Here is a 17,709-nt window from a genome sequence, read left to right as displayed (position 1 = left end):
GGGAAAATGTTGGAGTCCATTATTAAAGAAGCAGTAACAGGACATTTGGAAAAGCAAAATTTGGTCAGGCAAAGACAGCATGGATTTATGAAGGGGAAGTCATATTTGACAAAGTTACTGGAATTCTTTGAGGATGTAATGAATAGGGTGGATAAAGGGGAACCAGTGGATATGGTGTATTTGGACTTCCAGAAGGCATTTGACAAGGTGCCACACAAAAGGTTACTGCACAAGATAAAAGATCACGGGGTCAGGGGTAATATATTAGCATGGATAGAAGATTGGCTGACAAACAGAAAATCAGGATAAATGGTTAATTTGCGGGTTGGCAATCAGTAACGAGTGGGGTGCCGCAGGGATGAGTGCTGGGACCCCCAACTATTTACAATCTATATTAACGGCTTGGAAGAGGGGACTGAGTGTAACATAGCCAAGTTTGCTGACGATACAAAGATGGGAGGAAGGGTAACGTGTGAGGAAGGCAGAAAGAGGCTGCAGGAGGACATAGCCAGACTAAGTGAGTGGGCAAGAATTTGGCAGATGGAGTATAATGTTGGAAAATGTGAGGTCATGCACTTTGGCAGAAAAAAATCAAAGAGCAAGTTATTATTTAAATGGAGAAAGATTGTAAAGTGCTGCAGTACAGCAGGACCTGGGGGTACTTGTGCATGAAATACAAAAGGATAGTATGCAGGTACAGCAAGTGATCAGGAAGGCAAATGGAAGCTTGGCCTTTATGGCAAAAGGGATGGAGTATAAAAGCAGGGAAGTCTTGTTACAGCTGTATAGGGTATCGGTGAGGCCTGGAATACTGCATGCAGTTTTGGTTTCCATATTTACGAAAGGATATACTTGCTGTGGAGGCAGTTCAGAGAAGGTTCACTCGGTTGATCCCGAGGATGAGTGGGTTGACTTATGAGGAAAGGTTGAGTAGCTTGGGCCTCGACTCACGATCTTATAGATTTGTATAAGATTATGAGGGGGCTTGACAAGGTGGATGCAGAGAGGAGGTTTCCACTGGTGGAGGAAACAAGAACTAGAGGGCATGATCTTAGGATAAGGGGCTGCCCATTTAGAACTGAGGTAAGGAGAAATTTCTTCTCTGAGAGTTGTGAATCTGTGGAATTCGCTGCCTGAGAGAGCTGTGGAAGCTGGGACATTAAATAAATTTAAGACAGAAATAGACAGTTTCTTAAACAATAAGGGGATAAGGGGTTATGGAGAGTGGGCAGGGAAGTGGAGCGGAGTCCATGATCAGATCAGCCATGATATTGAATGGCGGAGCAGGCTCGAGGGGCCTTCTGGCCTACTCCTGCTCCTATTTCTTATGTTCTTATGATCTTACGTTAATGTAGAAAAACATCCCAGAGGCATAATCAGACAATAATTGACGCCTAGCTAAAGATTAGTATCAGGAGGGGTTATTAAAAGCTTGGTAAAGAGGTTGATTTTAAGGAGTGTTAAAGGGCGGTTAAGAGGGAGGTGAAAAGGTTTAGGGAGTGAAATCCAGAGGTTAGGGCCCAGACGGCTGAAGGCATTGGTGGGGTAAAGGGAAAGTGGGATACACATGGCCACAGCTTAGAGTTCTTGGAATGTTGTGCGGCTGGAGGAGGTTGCAGAGATTGGGCGGAATGAGGTAATGAAGGGATTTTAACACAAGAATTTTAAATTTGAGTCGATCGGAGAAAAAGAGACAATTTGGGTCAGCGAGCACAGGGTGAACAGGACTTGGTGGGGGATAGAATAAGCAACCGTGTTTTGTGAGCTGTAGCTTATGGAGGGTGGAGGATGGTTGCCCAGCCACAAAAGCATTGGAATTAGTGGAGTTGGGAGGTGATAGAATAGACCTGGAATAAAAGTTCCAAATTGGGGAAAAGCTAATTTTACTAAGTTAAGGAGTGATTTGGCCATAGTGGACTGGAAACAGCTACTTGTAGGTAAATCAATGTCGGAACAGTGGGAGGCATTCAAGGAGGAGATCCGGAAGGCTCAGGCCAAACATGTGCCCTTAAAGAAATAGGCTGGGAAAAATAATTCTAGAGCCCCCTGGATGTCGAGGGACTTACAGGGGTGGATAAAGAAAAAAAGGGACGCTTATATCATATACCAACGGCTAAATACTTCAAGATCCTCAGAGGAATATAGAAAGTTAAGAGGCAAAATTAAAAAGGATATTAGGAATGCTAAGAGAGAACACGAGAAATTCTTGGCCAGTAAAATTAAGGAAAACCCCAAGATGTTCTATAAATATATTAAGAGTAAGAGGGTAACTAAAGAAGGGTAGGGCCTATTAGAGACCATGAGGGTAATCTTTGTGTGGAGGCGGAAGATGTTGGTAAGATTTTTAGCAAATACTTTGCATCTGTTTTCACAAAGGAAAGGGGTAATGCAGATACTGCTATCGAGGAAGAGTGTGATATTCTGGATGAAATAAATATATTGAGAGAGGAAGTATTAAGGGGTTTAGCAGCTTTGAAAGTAGATAAGTCCCAGGCCCGGATGAAATGCATCCCAGGCTGTTGAGCAAAGTAAAAGAGGAAATAGCGGAGGCCTTGACCATCATTTTCCAGTCTCCGGGCATGGTGCCAGAGGTTTGGAGGACTGCTAATATAGTACCCTTGTTTAAGAAGGGAAAAAGGGATAGGCCGAGTAATTACAAGCCTGTCAGCCTAACCTCCGTGGTGGGAAAATGATTGGAAAAAATCCTGAAAGACAGGATAAATCTACATTTGGAAAGGCAAGGATTAATTAGGGACAGTCAGCACGGATTTGTTAAGGGAAGATCGTGTTTGACTAACCTGATTGAATTTTTTGAGGAGGTAACCAAGAGGGTCAATGAGGGTAGTGCGTACGATGTAGTATATATGGACTTTAGCAAGGCTTTTGATAAGGTCCCACATGGTAGACTGGTCATGAAGGTTAAAGCCCATGGGATCCAGGGTAAAGTGGCAAGTTGGATCCAAAATAGGCTTGGAGCTAGGAAGCAAAGGGTAATGATTGACGGGATGTCTTTGTGATTGGAAGGATGTTTCCAGTGGGGTTCCGCAGGGCTCAGTACTGGGTCCCTTGCTTTCTGTGGCATATATCAACGATTTAGATTTAAATATAGCGAGTATGATCAAGAAGTTTGCAGACGACACTAAAATTGCTGTATGGTTGATAATGAAGAGGAAAGTCAGGGGTTGCAGGATGATATCAATCGACTGGTCAGTGTGGGCAGAGCAGTGGCAAATGGAATTTAATTCAGAGGTGATGCACTTTGGGGGGGCTAATAAGGAAAGGGTATACACATTAAGCGGTCGGCCACTTAATAGTGTAGATGAACAAAGGGACCTTGGAGTGCTTGTCCACGGATTCCTGAAAGTAGCAGGCCAGGTGAATAAGGCAGTTAAGAAGGCATACAGAATTCTTGCCTTTATTGGGCTGGGGCATAGATTATAACAGCAGGGAGATTATGCTTAAATTGTATAATACTTTGGTTAGGCCACAGCTGGAGTACTGTGTGCAGTTCAGGTCGTCGTATTATAGGAAGGACGTGATTGCACCGGAGAGGGCGCAGAGGAGATTTACTAGGATGCTGCCTGGAATGGAGAATCTTAGTTATGAGGACAGATTGGATAAGCTGGGTTTGTTCTCATTGGAACAGAGGAGGTTGAGAGGAGACCTTATTCAGGTGTACAAAATATTGAGGGGCCTGGACATAGTGGATAATAAGGGTCTATTTCCATTGGTGGAGGGGTCTATTACGAGGGAGCATAGTTTTAAGGTGGTTGGTGGAAGGTTTAGTGGGAATTTGAGGGGGGGCTTCTTTACGCAGAGGGTTGTGGGGATCTGGAACTCGCTGCCTGAAAGAGTGGTGGATGCAGAAACTCTCACCACTTTTAAGAGATGGTTGGATGGGCACTTAAACGTGCAGTAACCTGCAGGGTTATGGACCGAGAGCTGGTAATTGAGATTAGACTGAATGACCTTTTGTTGGACGGCGCAGATATAATGGTAAGTGCTGCAGGGAATAGATTACGGCCAGGGTGATCTCCTGGACTAGTTTCGATCGCCTGGATGGATCGGAGAGGAATTTTCCCAGATTTTTTCTCCCTAAATTGGCCTGAGTTTTTATCTGATTTTTTTGCCGGTCCCAGAAGACCACATGGCTCCAGTTGGTGAGGAGTGTATAATGTTTCAGTATAAGGGGTGTCGCAGTTGTGTGAGGCAGACTGGTTGGGCTGGGTGCTCTTTGCCTTTCCATCATTGTTCATGGGTTTATATGTAACCTTTAGGGCTGCTGACCAAGGGCTGTGTGGTTCTTTGTCAGCCGGCGTGGACACGATGAGCCTAAATGGCCTCCTTCTGCACTGTAAATTTCTATGTTTCTATAATGCCTCTATGAGGATTTTGGCAGAAAATGGGCTGATGCAGGTGCAGAGATGGGCAATGTCACAGAGGTGGAAGTAGGTGGTCTTTGAGAGGGAGAGGATACGGGGTCGGGAGCTCACCTCAGGGTCAAATAGGATGCCAAGGTTGCAAATTAAGAACATACGAATTAGGCGGAGTAGTAGGCCATTCGGCCCCTCGAGCCTGCTCCACCATTTAATCAGATCATGGCCGATCTTCTCCCTCAATTCCACTTTCCTGCACTATCCCCATATCCCTTGATTCCTGTAATATCAAAAAATCTATCGATCTCTGTCTTGAATATACTCAGGCTGAGCATCCACAGCCCTCTAGGATTGAGAATTCCAAAGATTCACTACCCTCTGAGTGAAGAAGTTTCTCCTCATCTCAGTCCTAAATGGTTGACCCCCTTATTCTGAAACTGTGACCCCTGGTTCTAGACTCCCCCACCAGGGGAAACATCTTCCCTATATCTACCATGTCAAGTCCTGTAAGAATTTTGTATGTTTCAATGAGTAGTCCAAGTTCAACGTGAGGCAGTAGCAGGGAAGGGGAGGGGGTTGGAATCAGTGGCGAGGGTACGTAGTTTGAGGTAGGTGCCAAAGACGATGGCTTCAGTCTTCCCAAATGTATGCAACAATTTACTGAATGACAATAAAATTGGGACCAGGGCATTAGGGGTTCGGATATCATTTTTAGAACATATTTCTTACAGCTTCCAATACCAACAAGAGTTTGCAACAGAAGAGTGAGTTTTGGCTCCTGGTAGACCTTCCAGATGAGAGGCTGTACGTCGCCTTGGCAGATCCCAGTTCAATCCACAAAGTTTAGATTTGCTGCCAGAATTAAAGTCTATTCAGAATTCCCCAGTATCGAATCAGTCCAAAATGCTCGGAATTCAGACCCGTTAATCATTCATAATTAAAAAGGGACAATAGCGCAAATTATTGCACAAAATGGTGATGATCAAAACGTTGTGTTGTCTGCTTTCCAAGTTCCAGATAGTGCTTGATCAAATATAATTTCAGTAGTACCAAGAACAATGCCCCCGTATCCTGATTAATTTAAGGTGATTGGCAAAAAAACCAAAGGCAATGCAAGAAAAAACTTTTTTTTTTTGCGCAGCGAGTGGTTAGGATCTGGAATGCTCTGCTGGAAAGGATGGGGGAGGCAGACTAAATTTTATCTTTCAAAAGGGAGTTGGATAAGTATCTGAAGGAAAAATATTGCAGGACTATGGGGAAAGAGTGGAGGAGTGAGACTAGCCAGGAGTCAGCATGGGCTTGACGGGCCTTCTTCCATGCTGTAACCGCTCTATGATTCTATGAATCAATCTGGCCTGGTCCCACAATTTGCCTGCAGGCCACTATTTTGAAACTATATAAGCTTCCATTTTAACTTTAATAACTTTTAATAATAACTTTTATTTATATAGTGCGTTTAATGTAGTAAAATGTCCCAAGGCGTTTCACAACAGAATTATAATGCAAAACAGATAACTTTTACACCGAGCCACAAAAGAAGAAATTAAGGCAGATGACCGAAAGCTTGTTTAAAGAGGTCGGTTTTAAGGAGCGTCTTAAAGGAGGAAAGAGAGGTAGCGAGGCGGAGAGGTTTAGGCAGGGAGTTCCAGAGCTTAGGGCCCAAACAGCTGAAGGTACGGCCACCGATGGTTGAGCAGTTATAATGAGGGATGTTCAAGAGGCCAGAATTTGAGCCATTTCTGAACTGTACAAGATAAAATACAGAAATCTCCATATCACTCCGGGTGATAGCATGATCATAGTTTAGAAGGATGAGAGGGGATCTCACAGAAACATATAAAATTCTGACGGGACTGGACAGGTTAGATGCAGGAAGAATGTTCCCGATGTTGGGGAAGTCCAGAACCAGGGGACACAGTCTAAAGATAAGGGGTAAGCCATTTAGGACCGAGATGAGGAGAAACTTCTTCACTCAGAGAGTTGTTAACCTGTGGAATTCCCTGCCGCAGAGAGTTGTTGATGCCAGTTCATTGGATGTATTCAAGAGGGCGTTCGATATGGCCCTTACGGCTAAAGGGATCAAGGGGTATGGAGAGAAAGCAGGAAAGGGGTACTGAGGTGAATGATCAGCCATGATCTTATTGAATGGTGGTGCAGGTTCGAAGGGCCGAATGGCCTACTCCTGCACCTATTTTCTATGCTTCTATAGAAACATAGAAACATAGATGAAATTTGGCCCATCGTACCTCTGCCAACTCTTTGGTAGAACTATCCAATTAATCCCACTGCCCTGCTGTGTCCGCAGAGCCCTGTAATTTTTCCCATCAAGTATTTATCCAATTCCCTTTTGAATGTTACTGGTGAATCTGCTTCCACCACTATTTCAGGCAGTGCATTGCGGATCACAACAACTGTGTAAAAATATGTTTCCTCATGTTGCATTTGGTTCTAACTCCATCCCTCTCCCTAGCATCAATCTGAGGGTGAATAAGACTGTTTGCAACCTCGGTGTCATATTTGGCCCCAAAATTAGTTTCCAGCCGCATATCCACGGCATAACTAAAATTGCCGTTTTTCACCTCCGTATCATTGCCCGCCTCCGCCCGTGCCTCAACTCTTCTGCTGCTGAAACCCTCATTCATGCCTTTGTTACCTCGAGACTTGACGATTCCAACTCACTCCTAGCCGGCCTGCCACACTCTACATTACATAAACTTGAGGTCATCCAAAACTCAGCTGCCCATGTACTAACTCACACCAAGTCACGATCACCCATCACCTCTGCTTTCTGACCTATATTGGCTCCTGATTAAACAACGCCTCGATTACAAAATTCTCATCCTTGTTTACAAATCACTCGATAGCCTTGCCCCTCCCTATCTCTGTAATCTTTTTCAGCCTCACAACCTCACAAGATGTCTGCGCTCCTCAAATTCTGACCTCTTGAACACATTATAACTGCTCAACCATCGGTGGTCATGCCTTCAGCTGTTTGGACCCGAAGGGGTCAAGTTTCGGCCTGAGTTGCTCCTATTTTTTTGGAGCAACAAGTTGAGAATGGAGTATCTTAGAAATTGCAATTCTCAGCCTTTAGTTTGCTCCAGTTCTAGTGTGTTAGAATAGTTTCATTTTAGAACAGATTTTTTTTTCCCCAAAAGGGGACTTGTCCGGCCACTTACACCTGTTTTGCAAGTTTAGGCAGCGAAAACTTACTCCAAACTAGCTTAGAATGGAGTAAGTGTAGATTTTCATACACTCAGAAAAACCATGCTGACACTTGGAAATCAGGCGTATGGAATGAACAGGAGAGAAGAGGAGGGGGGGGTTTACAAACATTAAACACTTCACTTTTACAAAAAAAGAGGCATCATCAATAATAAATGATAAATAAATCAATAAATAAACCAATAAATCAATCCAAATAAATTTAATTTAACACATTTTAAAAGTTAAAAATCACTGAATAAATAAATAAATATTTCTACTCACCTACTGCAGCACCAGGGAGAAGGGACGGGGGGGGAAGAGAAGGCGGGGCGGGGGGGAAGAGAAGGCGGGGCGGGGGGGGAAGAGAAGGCGGGGCGGGGGGGGAAGAGAAGGCGGGGCGGGGGGGGAAGAGAAGGCGGGGCGGGGGGGGAAGAGAAGGCGGGGCGGGGGGGGAAGAGAAGGCGGGGCGGGGGGAAGAGAAGGCGGGGCGGGGGGAAGAGAAGGCGGGGCGGGGGGGAAGAGAAGGCGGGGCGGGGGGGGAAGAGAAGGCGGGGCGGGGGGGAAGAGAAGGCGGGGCGGGGGGGAAGAGAAGGCGGGGCGGGGGGGAAGAGAAGGCGGGGCGGGGGGAAGAGAAGGCGGGGCGGGGGGAAGAGAAGGCGGGGCGGGGGGAAGAGAAGGCGGGGCGGGGGGAAGAGAAGGCGGGGCGGGGGGAAGAGAAGGCGGGGCGGGGGGAAGAGAAGGCGGGGCGGGGGGAAGAGAAGGCGGGGCGGGGGGAAGAGAAGGCGGGGCGGGGGGAAGAGAAGGCGGGGCGGGGGGAAGAGAAGGCGGGGCGGGGGGAAGAGAAGGCGGGGCGGGGGGAAGAGAAGGCGGGGCGGGGGGAAGAGAAGGCGGGGCGGGGGGAAGAGAAGGCGGGGCGGGGGGAAGAGAAGGCGGGGCGGGGGGAAGAGAAGGCGGGGCGGGGGGAAGAGAAGGCGGGGCGGGGGGAAGAGAAGGCGGGGCGGGGGGGAAGAGAAGGCGGGGCGGGGGGGAAGAGAAGGCGGGGCGGGGGGGAAGAGAAGGCGGGGCGGGGGGGAAGAGAAGGCGGGGCGGGGGGGAAGAGAAGGCGGGGCGGGGGGGAAGAGAAGGCGGGGCGGGGGGGAAGAGAAGGCGGGGCGGGGGGGAAGAGAAGGCGGGGCGGGGGGGAAGAGAAGGCGGGGCGGGGGGAAAGAGAAGGCGGGGCGGGGGGGAAGAGAAGGCGGGGCGGGGGGGAAGAGAAGGCGGGGCGGGGGGGAAGAGAAGGCGGGGCGGGGGGGAAGAGAAGGCGGGGCGGGGGGGAAGAGAAGGCGGGGCGGGGGGGAAGAGAAGGCGGGGCGGGGGGGAAGAGAAGGCGGGGCGGGGGGGAAGAGAAGGCGGGGCGGGGGGAAGAGAAGGCGGGGCGGGGGAAGAGAAGGCGGGGCGGGGGGGAAGAGAAGGCGGGGCGGGGGAAGAGAAGGCGGGGCGGGGGGGAAGAGAAGGCGGGGCGGGGGGAAGAGAAGGCGGGGCGGGGGGGAGAGAAGGCGGGGCGGGGGGGAGAGAAGGCGGGGCGGGGGGGAGAGAAGGCGGGGCGGGGGGGAGAGAAGGCGGGGCGGGGGGAGAGAAGGCGGGGCGGGGGGGAGAGAAGGCGGGGCGGGGGGGGAGAGAAGGCGGGGCGGGGGGGAGAGAAGGCGGGGCGGGGGGGGAGAGAAGGCGGGGCGGGGGGGGAGAGAAGGCGGGGCGGGGGGGAGAGAAGGCGGGGCGGGGGGGAGAGAAGGCGGGGCGGGGGGGGAGAGAAGGCGGGGCGGGGGGGGAGAGAAGGCGGGGCGGGGGGGGAGAGAAGGCGGGGCGGGGGGGAGAGAAGGCGGGGCGGGGGGGAGAGAAGGCGGGGCGGGGGGGAGAGAAGGCGGGGCGGGGGGGGAGAGAAGGCGGGGCGGGGGGGGAGAGAAGGCGGGGCGGGGGGGGAGAGAAGGCGGGGCGGGGGGGGAGAGAAGGCGGGGCGGGGGGGGAGAGAAGGCGGGGCGGGGGGGGAGAGAAGGCGGGGCGGGGGGGGAGAGAAGGCGGGGCGGGGGGGAGAGAAGGCGGGGCGGGGGGGAGAGAAGGCGGGGCGGGGGGGAGAGAAGGCGGGGCGGGGGGGAGAGAAGGCGGGGCGGGGGGGGGGAGAAGGCGGGGCGGGGGGGGGAGAGAAGGCGGGGCGGGGGGGGAGAGAAGGCGGGGCGGGGGGGGAGAGAAGGCGGGGCGGGGGGGGAGAGAAGGCGGGGCGGGGGGGAGAGAAGGCGGGGCGGGGGGGAGAGAAGGCGGGGCGGGGGGGGAGAGAAGGCGGGGCGGGGGGGGAGAGAAGGCGGGGCGGGGGGGGAGAGAAGGCGGGGCGGGGGGGGAGAGAAAGCGGGGCGGGGGGGGAGAGAAGGCGGGGCGGGGGGGAGAGAAGGCGGGGCGGGGGGGAGAGAAGGCGGGGCGGGGGGGGAGAGAAGGCGGGGCGGGGGGGAGAGAAGGCGGGGCGGGGGGGAGAGAAGGCGGGGCGGGGGGGGAGAGAAGGCGGGGCGGGGGGGGAAGAGAAGGCGGGGCGGGGGGGAAGAGAAGGTGATGCGGGGGGAGGGGGGCGGGCGGGGGAGGAGATGAAAAGATGCGGGCGGGCCGGCAGCAGCTGGGCCCCGCCAAGGACTTTGGGCGGGGCCTGCACGCAGCCGATGCCGGGCTGCCGCCGCTGCCAACTCTTCGGGCGGGGCCCGCCCCCAGCGAGAGGCCAAGTGGGTGGGCCCCGCCGCCGAGGCAAGATGCGTAGGACACTCGGCCGGGGATAGGGGCGACATCCCTTCAGCTTGGGATAGGATCGTCGCCCCGGAGACAGGATGCTGGTAGCTACTGCGCACGCACGCAGCTGCCAGCACTGTTTTCGGCGCAGGGCTGTAGCTCCACCCCCAGCAGCTCTTGCTGCGCAGCGCCGAGGTGGAACTGGGCCTCCAGCTATCGGAGTATCGCGAGGTAAGCATTCGGTGCAATTTTTGTTCTATAAATTAGGCGGGCCTCTCCGATGTGCGCCGTTCTAGCGGGCGGCCGAAACCTGACCCCTATGTTCTGGAACTCCCTCCCTAAACCTCTTTTTTTCTCTTTTAAGACATTCCTTAAAACCTACCTCTTTAAACAAGCTTTTGGTCATCTGAATTAATTTCTTCTTTTGTGGTTCGGTGTCAAATTTATCTGTTTTGTCTTGTAACACTGTTGTGAAGCACCTTGGGACGTTTTACTACCATTTAAGGCCCTATATAAATAAAAGTGGTCAGCTGTGACTCAGTGGGTAGCACACTCGCCTCTGTGGGTTCAAGTCCCACTCCAGGAACTTGAGCACATAAATCTAGGCTGACACTCCCACTGCAGTTATGAGGGAGTGCTGCACTGTCGGAGGTGCCGTCGTTCAGATGAGACGTTAAACCGAGGCCCCATCTGCCCTCTCAGGTGGATGTAAAAGATCTCATGGCACTATTTCGAAGAAGAGTTACCCTGGTGTCATGACCAATATTTATCCCTCAATCAACATAACAAACAGATTATCTGATCATTATCACATTGCTGTTTGTGGGAGTTTGCTGTGCGCAAGTTGGCTGCCGTGTTTCCCACATTACAACAGTGATTACACTCCAAAAGTACTTCATTGGCTGTAAAGCGCGTTGAGACGTCCGTTGGTTGTGAAAGGTGCTATATAAATGCAAGTCTTTCTTTCTTTAAATCTCTGTCCTCTGGTTACCGACCCTTCTGCCACAGTTTCTCCTGATTTACTCTATCAAAACCTTTCATGATTTTGAACACCTGTCAAATCCCTTCACCTTCTCTGCTCTACAGCGAACAACCCTGAGGATGTTGTCCCTACATTACTGAGACTGCATAAAATACATTCAGTGATATATCTGACGGGTTTGCTCATTATACAAGATCTAAAGAGATTGTAGATTTAATTCTGGAGACTGCTGAGCAATGTTTCATTTCCTGCTCACAGAAAGCTCTTTTTTACTCAGAGTTCTATTCAGAATGGAATAACGTGAAACTAGAAATCTATGTTTGTGATATGATCCACAATTGCTGACCTCAATACTTTTAATATTGTACCAATTATCACCTTGTGCGATAAAAACTTAACATTCACATGGTGCCTTTTCATGAGGTGTCAGCCATGGCTCAGTGGGTAGCACTCTCGCCTGAGTCAGAAGGTTACGGATTCAAGTCGCACGCCAGGGACTTAAGCACAAAATCTAGGCTGACAATCCAATGCAGTACTGAAGGAGTGCTGCACTGATAGAGGTGCCGTCTTTCAGATAAATCGAGGCCTCGTCTGCCCTCTCAGGTCGGTGTAAACGATCCGATGGCACTATTCGAAGAAGAGCAGGGCAGTTCTCCCCGGTGTCCTGGTCAATATTTATTCCCCAAATAAAATAATTGAAACAGATAATCTGGTTATCACGATGCTGTTTGTGGGACCTTGCAATACATAAATTGGCTGCAGACTTTCCTACATTACAACAATGACTACACTTCAAAATGTACTTCATTGGCTTTAAAGAGCTTTGTGACGTCCCGAGCTCTTGACAGGCATTATAAATCTGGAATGCACTGCCTGAAAGGGTGGTGAAGGCAGACTCAATTGTGGCTTTCAAAAGGGAATCGGGTAAGTACCTGAAGGAAAATAATTTGCAGGACAAAGGGATGGAGATGTGGGACTCGCTGAGGTGCTCTTGCAGAGCCAGCACGGGCAAAATGGCTTCCTTCTGTGCTGTAACCATTCTATATAAATGCAAGCTCGCTCTTATCATATTTCAAAACACCTCTGACTACAAATTACTCAAACCATTGAATCAAAAACATGGCAGCTACTTTGTACATGGCAAAATCCTGCAAAACAGCAATGGCATGAATGACCTGTTAAGCAATAAGGCGGGGGGGGAGGGGGGGCGGCAGGTGGAAGGTGGTGCGTTAGGTGTTGGTTAAATGAAGGATATTGGCCTGGATCCAGTCGAACATCCTACTCTTTTTCAAATCGTACGATAGCATCTTTAATATTCTGCTGAAGCACAGGCAGCGCCTCCCACAGCAATCCCATTATAAACTCTCAGAAATAATGTGAACATTTCACATCAATACCAGCGGGTTTTACTGGAGATCCTAGTGCCAACCCTTCACGTACCTGCAGGGACGGAGTTTGATGGCTTCGACAATGGTTCGGGCGCATCCTTCATTCGCGTGACAAGGCTTTCGGAGAGCTGCAAAGAAACACGTTTATTAAAGCCATGATATTCCTTTCATAAGCCCTTCCCCATGAACTCAGCTACTTGGATTGGGACAAGGAAAGAGGCCATCTTGATTGACAGTCTAAAATTGGAATTTACCCCAGAGGGTTATGGATGCTGAGTAGTTGAGTATATTTAAGGCTGAGGTCGATAAATTTTTCTAGGGGCATCATGGAATGTCGAGATCGGGGGGGGGGAAAGTGGAGCTGATGTCGATAAACAACCATGATCTTATGGAATGGCGGAGCAGACTCATGGGGCCATATGGCCTTCTCCTGCTCCTATTTCTTATGTTTTTATGAAAGAAAGATGCAAGCCTTTATTTATGTAGCATCCTATTGTGCCTCTTGGAAATTTCAGATGGAATTACTCGAGTGCCGTGACTATCGTTATGTCGGTAAGTATAGCAGCCAATACACGCAAAGCAACATCACACAAATAGCAGTGAGTTGAATGGCCAGGTAATCTGCTTTGGTGGTGTTGGTTGAGGAAGGAACGTTGGGCAGGAAGAATCCACTGCACATTTTCAAATGGTGCCATCAACCACAACTACTGGAACAATCAGTCCAGGCCTCGGTTTAATGTTTCACCCGCAGGATGGCACCTCTGACATTGCAGCACTCCTTCAGTAAAGCAGGGGTGAGGGTTGGGGGCGGTTCCTGGCTGACAGCAATTACACAGGCACCAGCACAGCCCTCCAGGATCTCACCAAAGTGTCCCTTCTTCATCTGTCAGCCTGGACCGTGACTGCGACTGCTGGTTCAGCGCATAGCGGACAAAGCAGAAAGACTGAGTTTTAACACTCTATGTTGCTGTCCTGGGTTCAGTCCCTGGTCTGGGTCACGGTATATGCAGATCAGTATTAATATTGGCAGGGGAGTTCTCTCTGGTGATCTGGCCAATCTTTATCCCTCAACCAGATTTATCTCATTGCTGTTTGTGAGAGCTTGCTGTGCACAAATTGGCAGCCGCCTTTCCTACATTACAACAGTGACGACAGTTCAAAAACTACTTAATTGGCTGTAAAGCATTTGGGGACATTGAGGTCGTGAAATGTGCTGTAGAAATTCAAATTCTTGCTTTTTCTTGTCATCTTTAATTCCCATGGGCTATGGGGAGAGCTGGAGAAGATTCAGCTCTTGGCAGGGAGTGCAGCTGCTACAATTTGGCCTAGGCTTTAAATAAAAAAAATAGTTCTCGCCAACATTCTCTATAAGGTGCGCGCAGGACCGGCCTTTTCAATGTAAAGTTTCGTATGCACGAAACTGTGAATGGACCACGTAGCACCAAAAAAATAAATAAGAGAACATTGGTTCTCACTTCCAATTACTATCCAGGTCTATGATTCAGTTGGGTGGAGACCGTACCAGTGTCCAGGCGCACAAATGATGCTCAAGTGAGCCAGACAGCAGCCACTATGGAAACAGAGCTCTGTAAAGTCAACATGTTCATGAGCGAACAGGCCAGGGAAAAAACTGGAAGAGGAAAAAGAATAATTAAAAGCAATCACAATGTTCATACACAGCCTACTGACAGTGACATTTATTTAGATATCTGTATGTTTTGAAGGTTTCACCTTGATATTTTAAAAAGGACATTTCTGCACAACATTCAATTCAATTAAATTCTCACAACCAGCAAATTTTCCGTCAAATGTCAAAAACAATGAGATTTAAATAACAACTTCACAAAGGATTATCAGATCAAAGCGATTGTGCATATAATAAAATAGTCTGCGTTTATGAGATATCTCATTCACTATTCAAAAATTAGGTTTACTACTCTTTGCTGTTCTACAAAAGTTAATTCAATTCTATTTGAGGAGATAAGAACATAAAAATTAGGACCTACGGCCCCTCGAGCCTGCTCCGCCATTCAATAAGATCATGTTTGATCTTCAACCTCAACACTTTCTCACCCGACCCCCATATCCCTTGATTCCCTGAGTCCAAAAATCTATCTCAGCCTTGAATATACTCAACAACTCAGCATCCACAGCCCATTGGGGTAGAGAATTCCAAAGATTCATAATCCTCCGAGTGAAGAAATTTCTCCTCATCTTAGGATAAGGGGTCGGCCTTTGAAGACAGAGACTGTGACCCCCTAGTTCTTGACTCCCCAACCAGGGGAAACAATCTCTCAGCATCTATCCTGTCAATCCCCTTCAGAATGTTTCAATTAGATCACCTCTCATTGTTCTAAACTCCAGACAGTATCGGCCCAATCTACTCAATCTCTCCTCGTATGACAACCCTCTCATTCTAGGAATCAATCAGGACATCTCAAGAGAGATCTTTTCTTCAACATGTTTCCCCTCCGTCCTCTCCTGCCGGTGGCGACTAGTGCTGTACTGCAGTCCCATCCAATAGTGAGCTGAGACACTAGACCAGAAGTTCCCAACCTTCACATTGCGTATCCACTTCCTGCTCTACCAACTGTCCCGTACCCTTTGCAGCACACAGGTTTTAGGCTGGACAATGGTTGGGCAACTGAAACCATTCTGTACTGTTGGGTGACTGGAGGCGAGGGCGCTGTATGTCATCGTCTGTGTGTGTCTGTGTTCTCATTGGTACGTCTGGAAGTAAATTAACTACTTTATATAACAAATTCCCAGAGTTTCAAAGCTTTGTCGGAGTAGCATACTATAAAAATGCAATAAATTAATGTCTAATAAATAAAATCCATCATTGGATAATTTCTTCCGCGTACAACTACCCTCCCCGCCCCTTGAGATGTTCCCCATACCCCTACGAGTATGCCTACCAGTTTGGGAACACTGACTCAGAGTATCAAGTTCTCGAATTTCCACAATGGAAATCCCACAAATGTCTGTCACTGGATAGGAATCATCAGCCAGAAACATGGTTAATTGGGCTAGAGAGTGAAATTGCACTAGCTACTCATGTATAAGATTTGAAATTGATGACCTGTTTCGGACTGAAAAGGGGGAGGGTGGGTTACATCTTATACTCCCATCCTCCGCTCCCTTCGGTACCGAATTTTTTCCAAATAAGTGGAACGAGTAGCATTCTGCAAGGACATTCGTATCAGCAGAGAAATATTTAAATCAGCACCCCACCCACCACTGTAAACATTCACTTCCTCCACCACCGGCGCACCGTGGCTGCAGTGTGTACCATCTGCAAATTGCACTGCAGCAACTCACCAAGGCTTCTTTAGCAGCACCTCCCAAATCCGCGACCTCTACCACCTGGGGCAAGGGCAGCAGGCACATGGGAGCACCATCACCTGCAAGTTCCTCTCCCAGTCACACAACTTCCTGATTTGGAAATATATCAGCCATTCCTTCATTGTCACTGGGTCAAAATCCTGGAACTCCCTCCCTAACAGCACTGTAGGAGTACCTTCACCACATGGACTGCAGCGGTTCAAGAAGGCGGCTCACCACCATCTACTTAAGGGCAATTAGGGATGTGGCCTCCTTGCCACATCCTGAGAATTTTTTTAAAAATGGCAACTTTCCCTTTCAACTCCACATTGGATCAGAATCAAAACCGTCACCAAGAGCGAAGAACTGAAGCTGGTGGAAAAACTTGGACCTATGTGAGTAGGAAAGTCCAATGTAAAATGAGAGGGACGGTACTGATAGTTGTGCCCACTCATTAACAAACGAAGAATTGTGAGGGATGGAAACCTTCTAAATATTTACCATGTCATTATATACAGGGTGGAATATTTTGGAGGGGAGGGGGTCTCATTATACACAAGGACATGTGTTAAGTTAAATTTCCAAAATAATGGTCGAATCTGCTAACTCCCTCCCTCACACCCCCCAGCCTCGCGTGAGCTCGCGCCCCCCTCTCTCTGCGCACGCCCCAACCCCTCCCTCACACCCCCTCTTCCCCGGGTCCCTCTCTCCCTCACACCCCCCCCTCCCTCACACCCCCTTCCTCTCCCACCCCCGGCTCCTCGCTCACTCTCTCACCCTCAGTCCCTGCAGTACTGTCACTCGCTCCTGCTGGTCTTTGCCGAACGATACACGCCGAGTACTGCCGTTCGCCCCCATCGCCCCGGGTCAATTCAATCAGTTCAAATATAATTTTAACGTTGAATATAATTTTCGTTCCTCCGCCTCTTAACAACCGCCGCAGTGTCCTCCCAACCGATTGGTCCGGGAGGTGGCTGCCCATAGCGACCAATCGGATTCGTCCGTGAAACCCGGTGGGCGGTGCTACCTTCAGCGGTGCTGTACGCAGGCGCGCCGCCAGAGTTTCTGGGAGTTGCAGTCACGAAGCCCGGAGTCGGCTGCTGGTGGCTGTCTACGCTTGCGCGCTGCGATGGCTTGTGGGGGGATGTAGTTTCTTTCCTCTCCACTCTTGTTGCTGTGTGCCTCCGAACTTGCGGCATGAGGCGCTGCAGTGCAGCAGGGCAGAGCGACCCACAGTCTGGAGACGTGGTACAGTGGTTATGTTGTTGGACTAGAGATATGAGCCTGCAAGACAAAGGTCCTTGTCTGTTTGCTGCACGTGATTCTGTCTCATGGCTGCTTGGAACTGATGGTAAACCAAGTGGTGAAACAGGAGTGAATCGTCTGCTGATGTGCCTCGGTCATGCAGTACTTGAACACGCAGGTCGGTGATTGGAGCGTGGGCAGATACAGCAGGAGCGGCAAGAGACTGTGGAGGGATGTGATCAGGGGCCCAGGGTCAGCACAGGCCAGCCCACACTGCGATAGATGTACACACTAGGTCCGTGCAGCTGAGCAGGTCTCCAATCATCCTGGATAACCCTTGCCCATAGATCAAGACCTAGCTCTGTCAAGTCCGTGTGGTAGCTGGAGTGCAACGGCCAGCACACGTTAAAAAAATTCACGCACAGGCAACTTCCAACCTTCAGGA

At 49.9% G+C, this 17,709-nt stretch overlaps 1 protein-coding gene across 1 annotated transcript in view; it reads right to left on the bottom strand.

Moving 5' to 3' along the window:
- The window catches only part of LOC139276947 (MICOS complex subunit mic25a-like), a 556,647-nt gene extending 539,675 nt beyond the window's left edge, over positions 1-16,972 (bottom strand). The window contains exons 1-3 of the mRNA XM_070894945.1: positions 16,797-16,972; positions 12,748-12,823; positions 4,478-4,488 (exon numbers count right to left, since the gene is read on the bottom strand). Coding sequence (XP_070751046.1) covers positions 4,478-4,488; positions 12,748-12,823; positions 16,797-16,877 — 168 coding nt within the window. The 5' untranslated portion in view covers positions 16,878-16,972. The remainder of the gene's footprint in view (positions 1-4,477; positions 4,489-12,747; positions 12,824-16,796) is intronic.
- Positions 16,973-17,709: the final 737 nt, after the last annotated feature.

Source organism: Pristiophorus japonicus, chromosome 12 (genome assembly GCF_044704955.1).
Source record: "Pristiophorus japonicus isolate sPriJap1 chromosome 12, sPriJap1.hap1, whole genome shotgun sequence".
NCBI classification, from domain to species: Eukaryota; Metazoa; Chordata; class Chondrichthyes; family Pristiophoridae; genus Pristiophorus; species Pristiophorus japonicus.
Note: the sequence above shows the minus strand (reverse complement) of the source record. Positions and strands in the feature narration are given on the sequence as shown.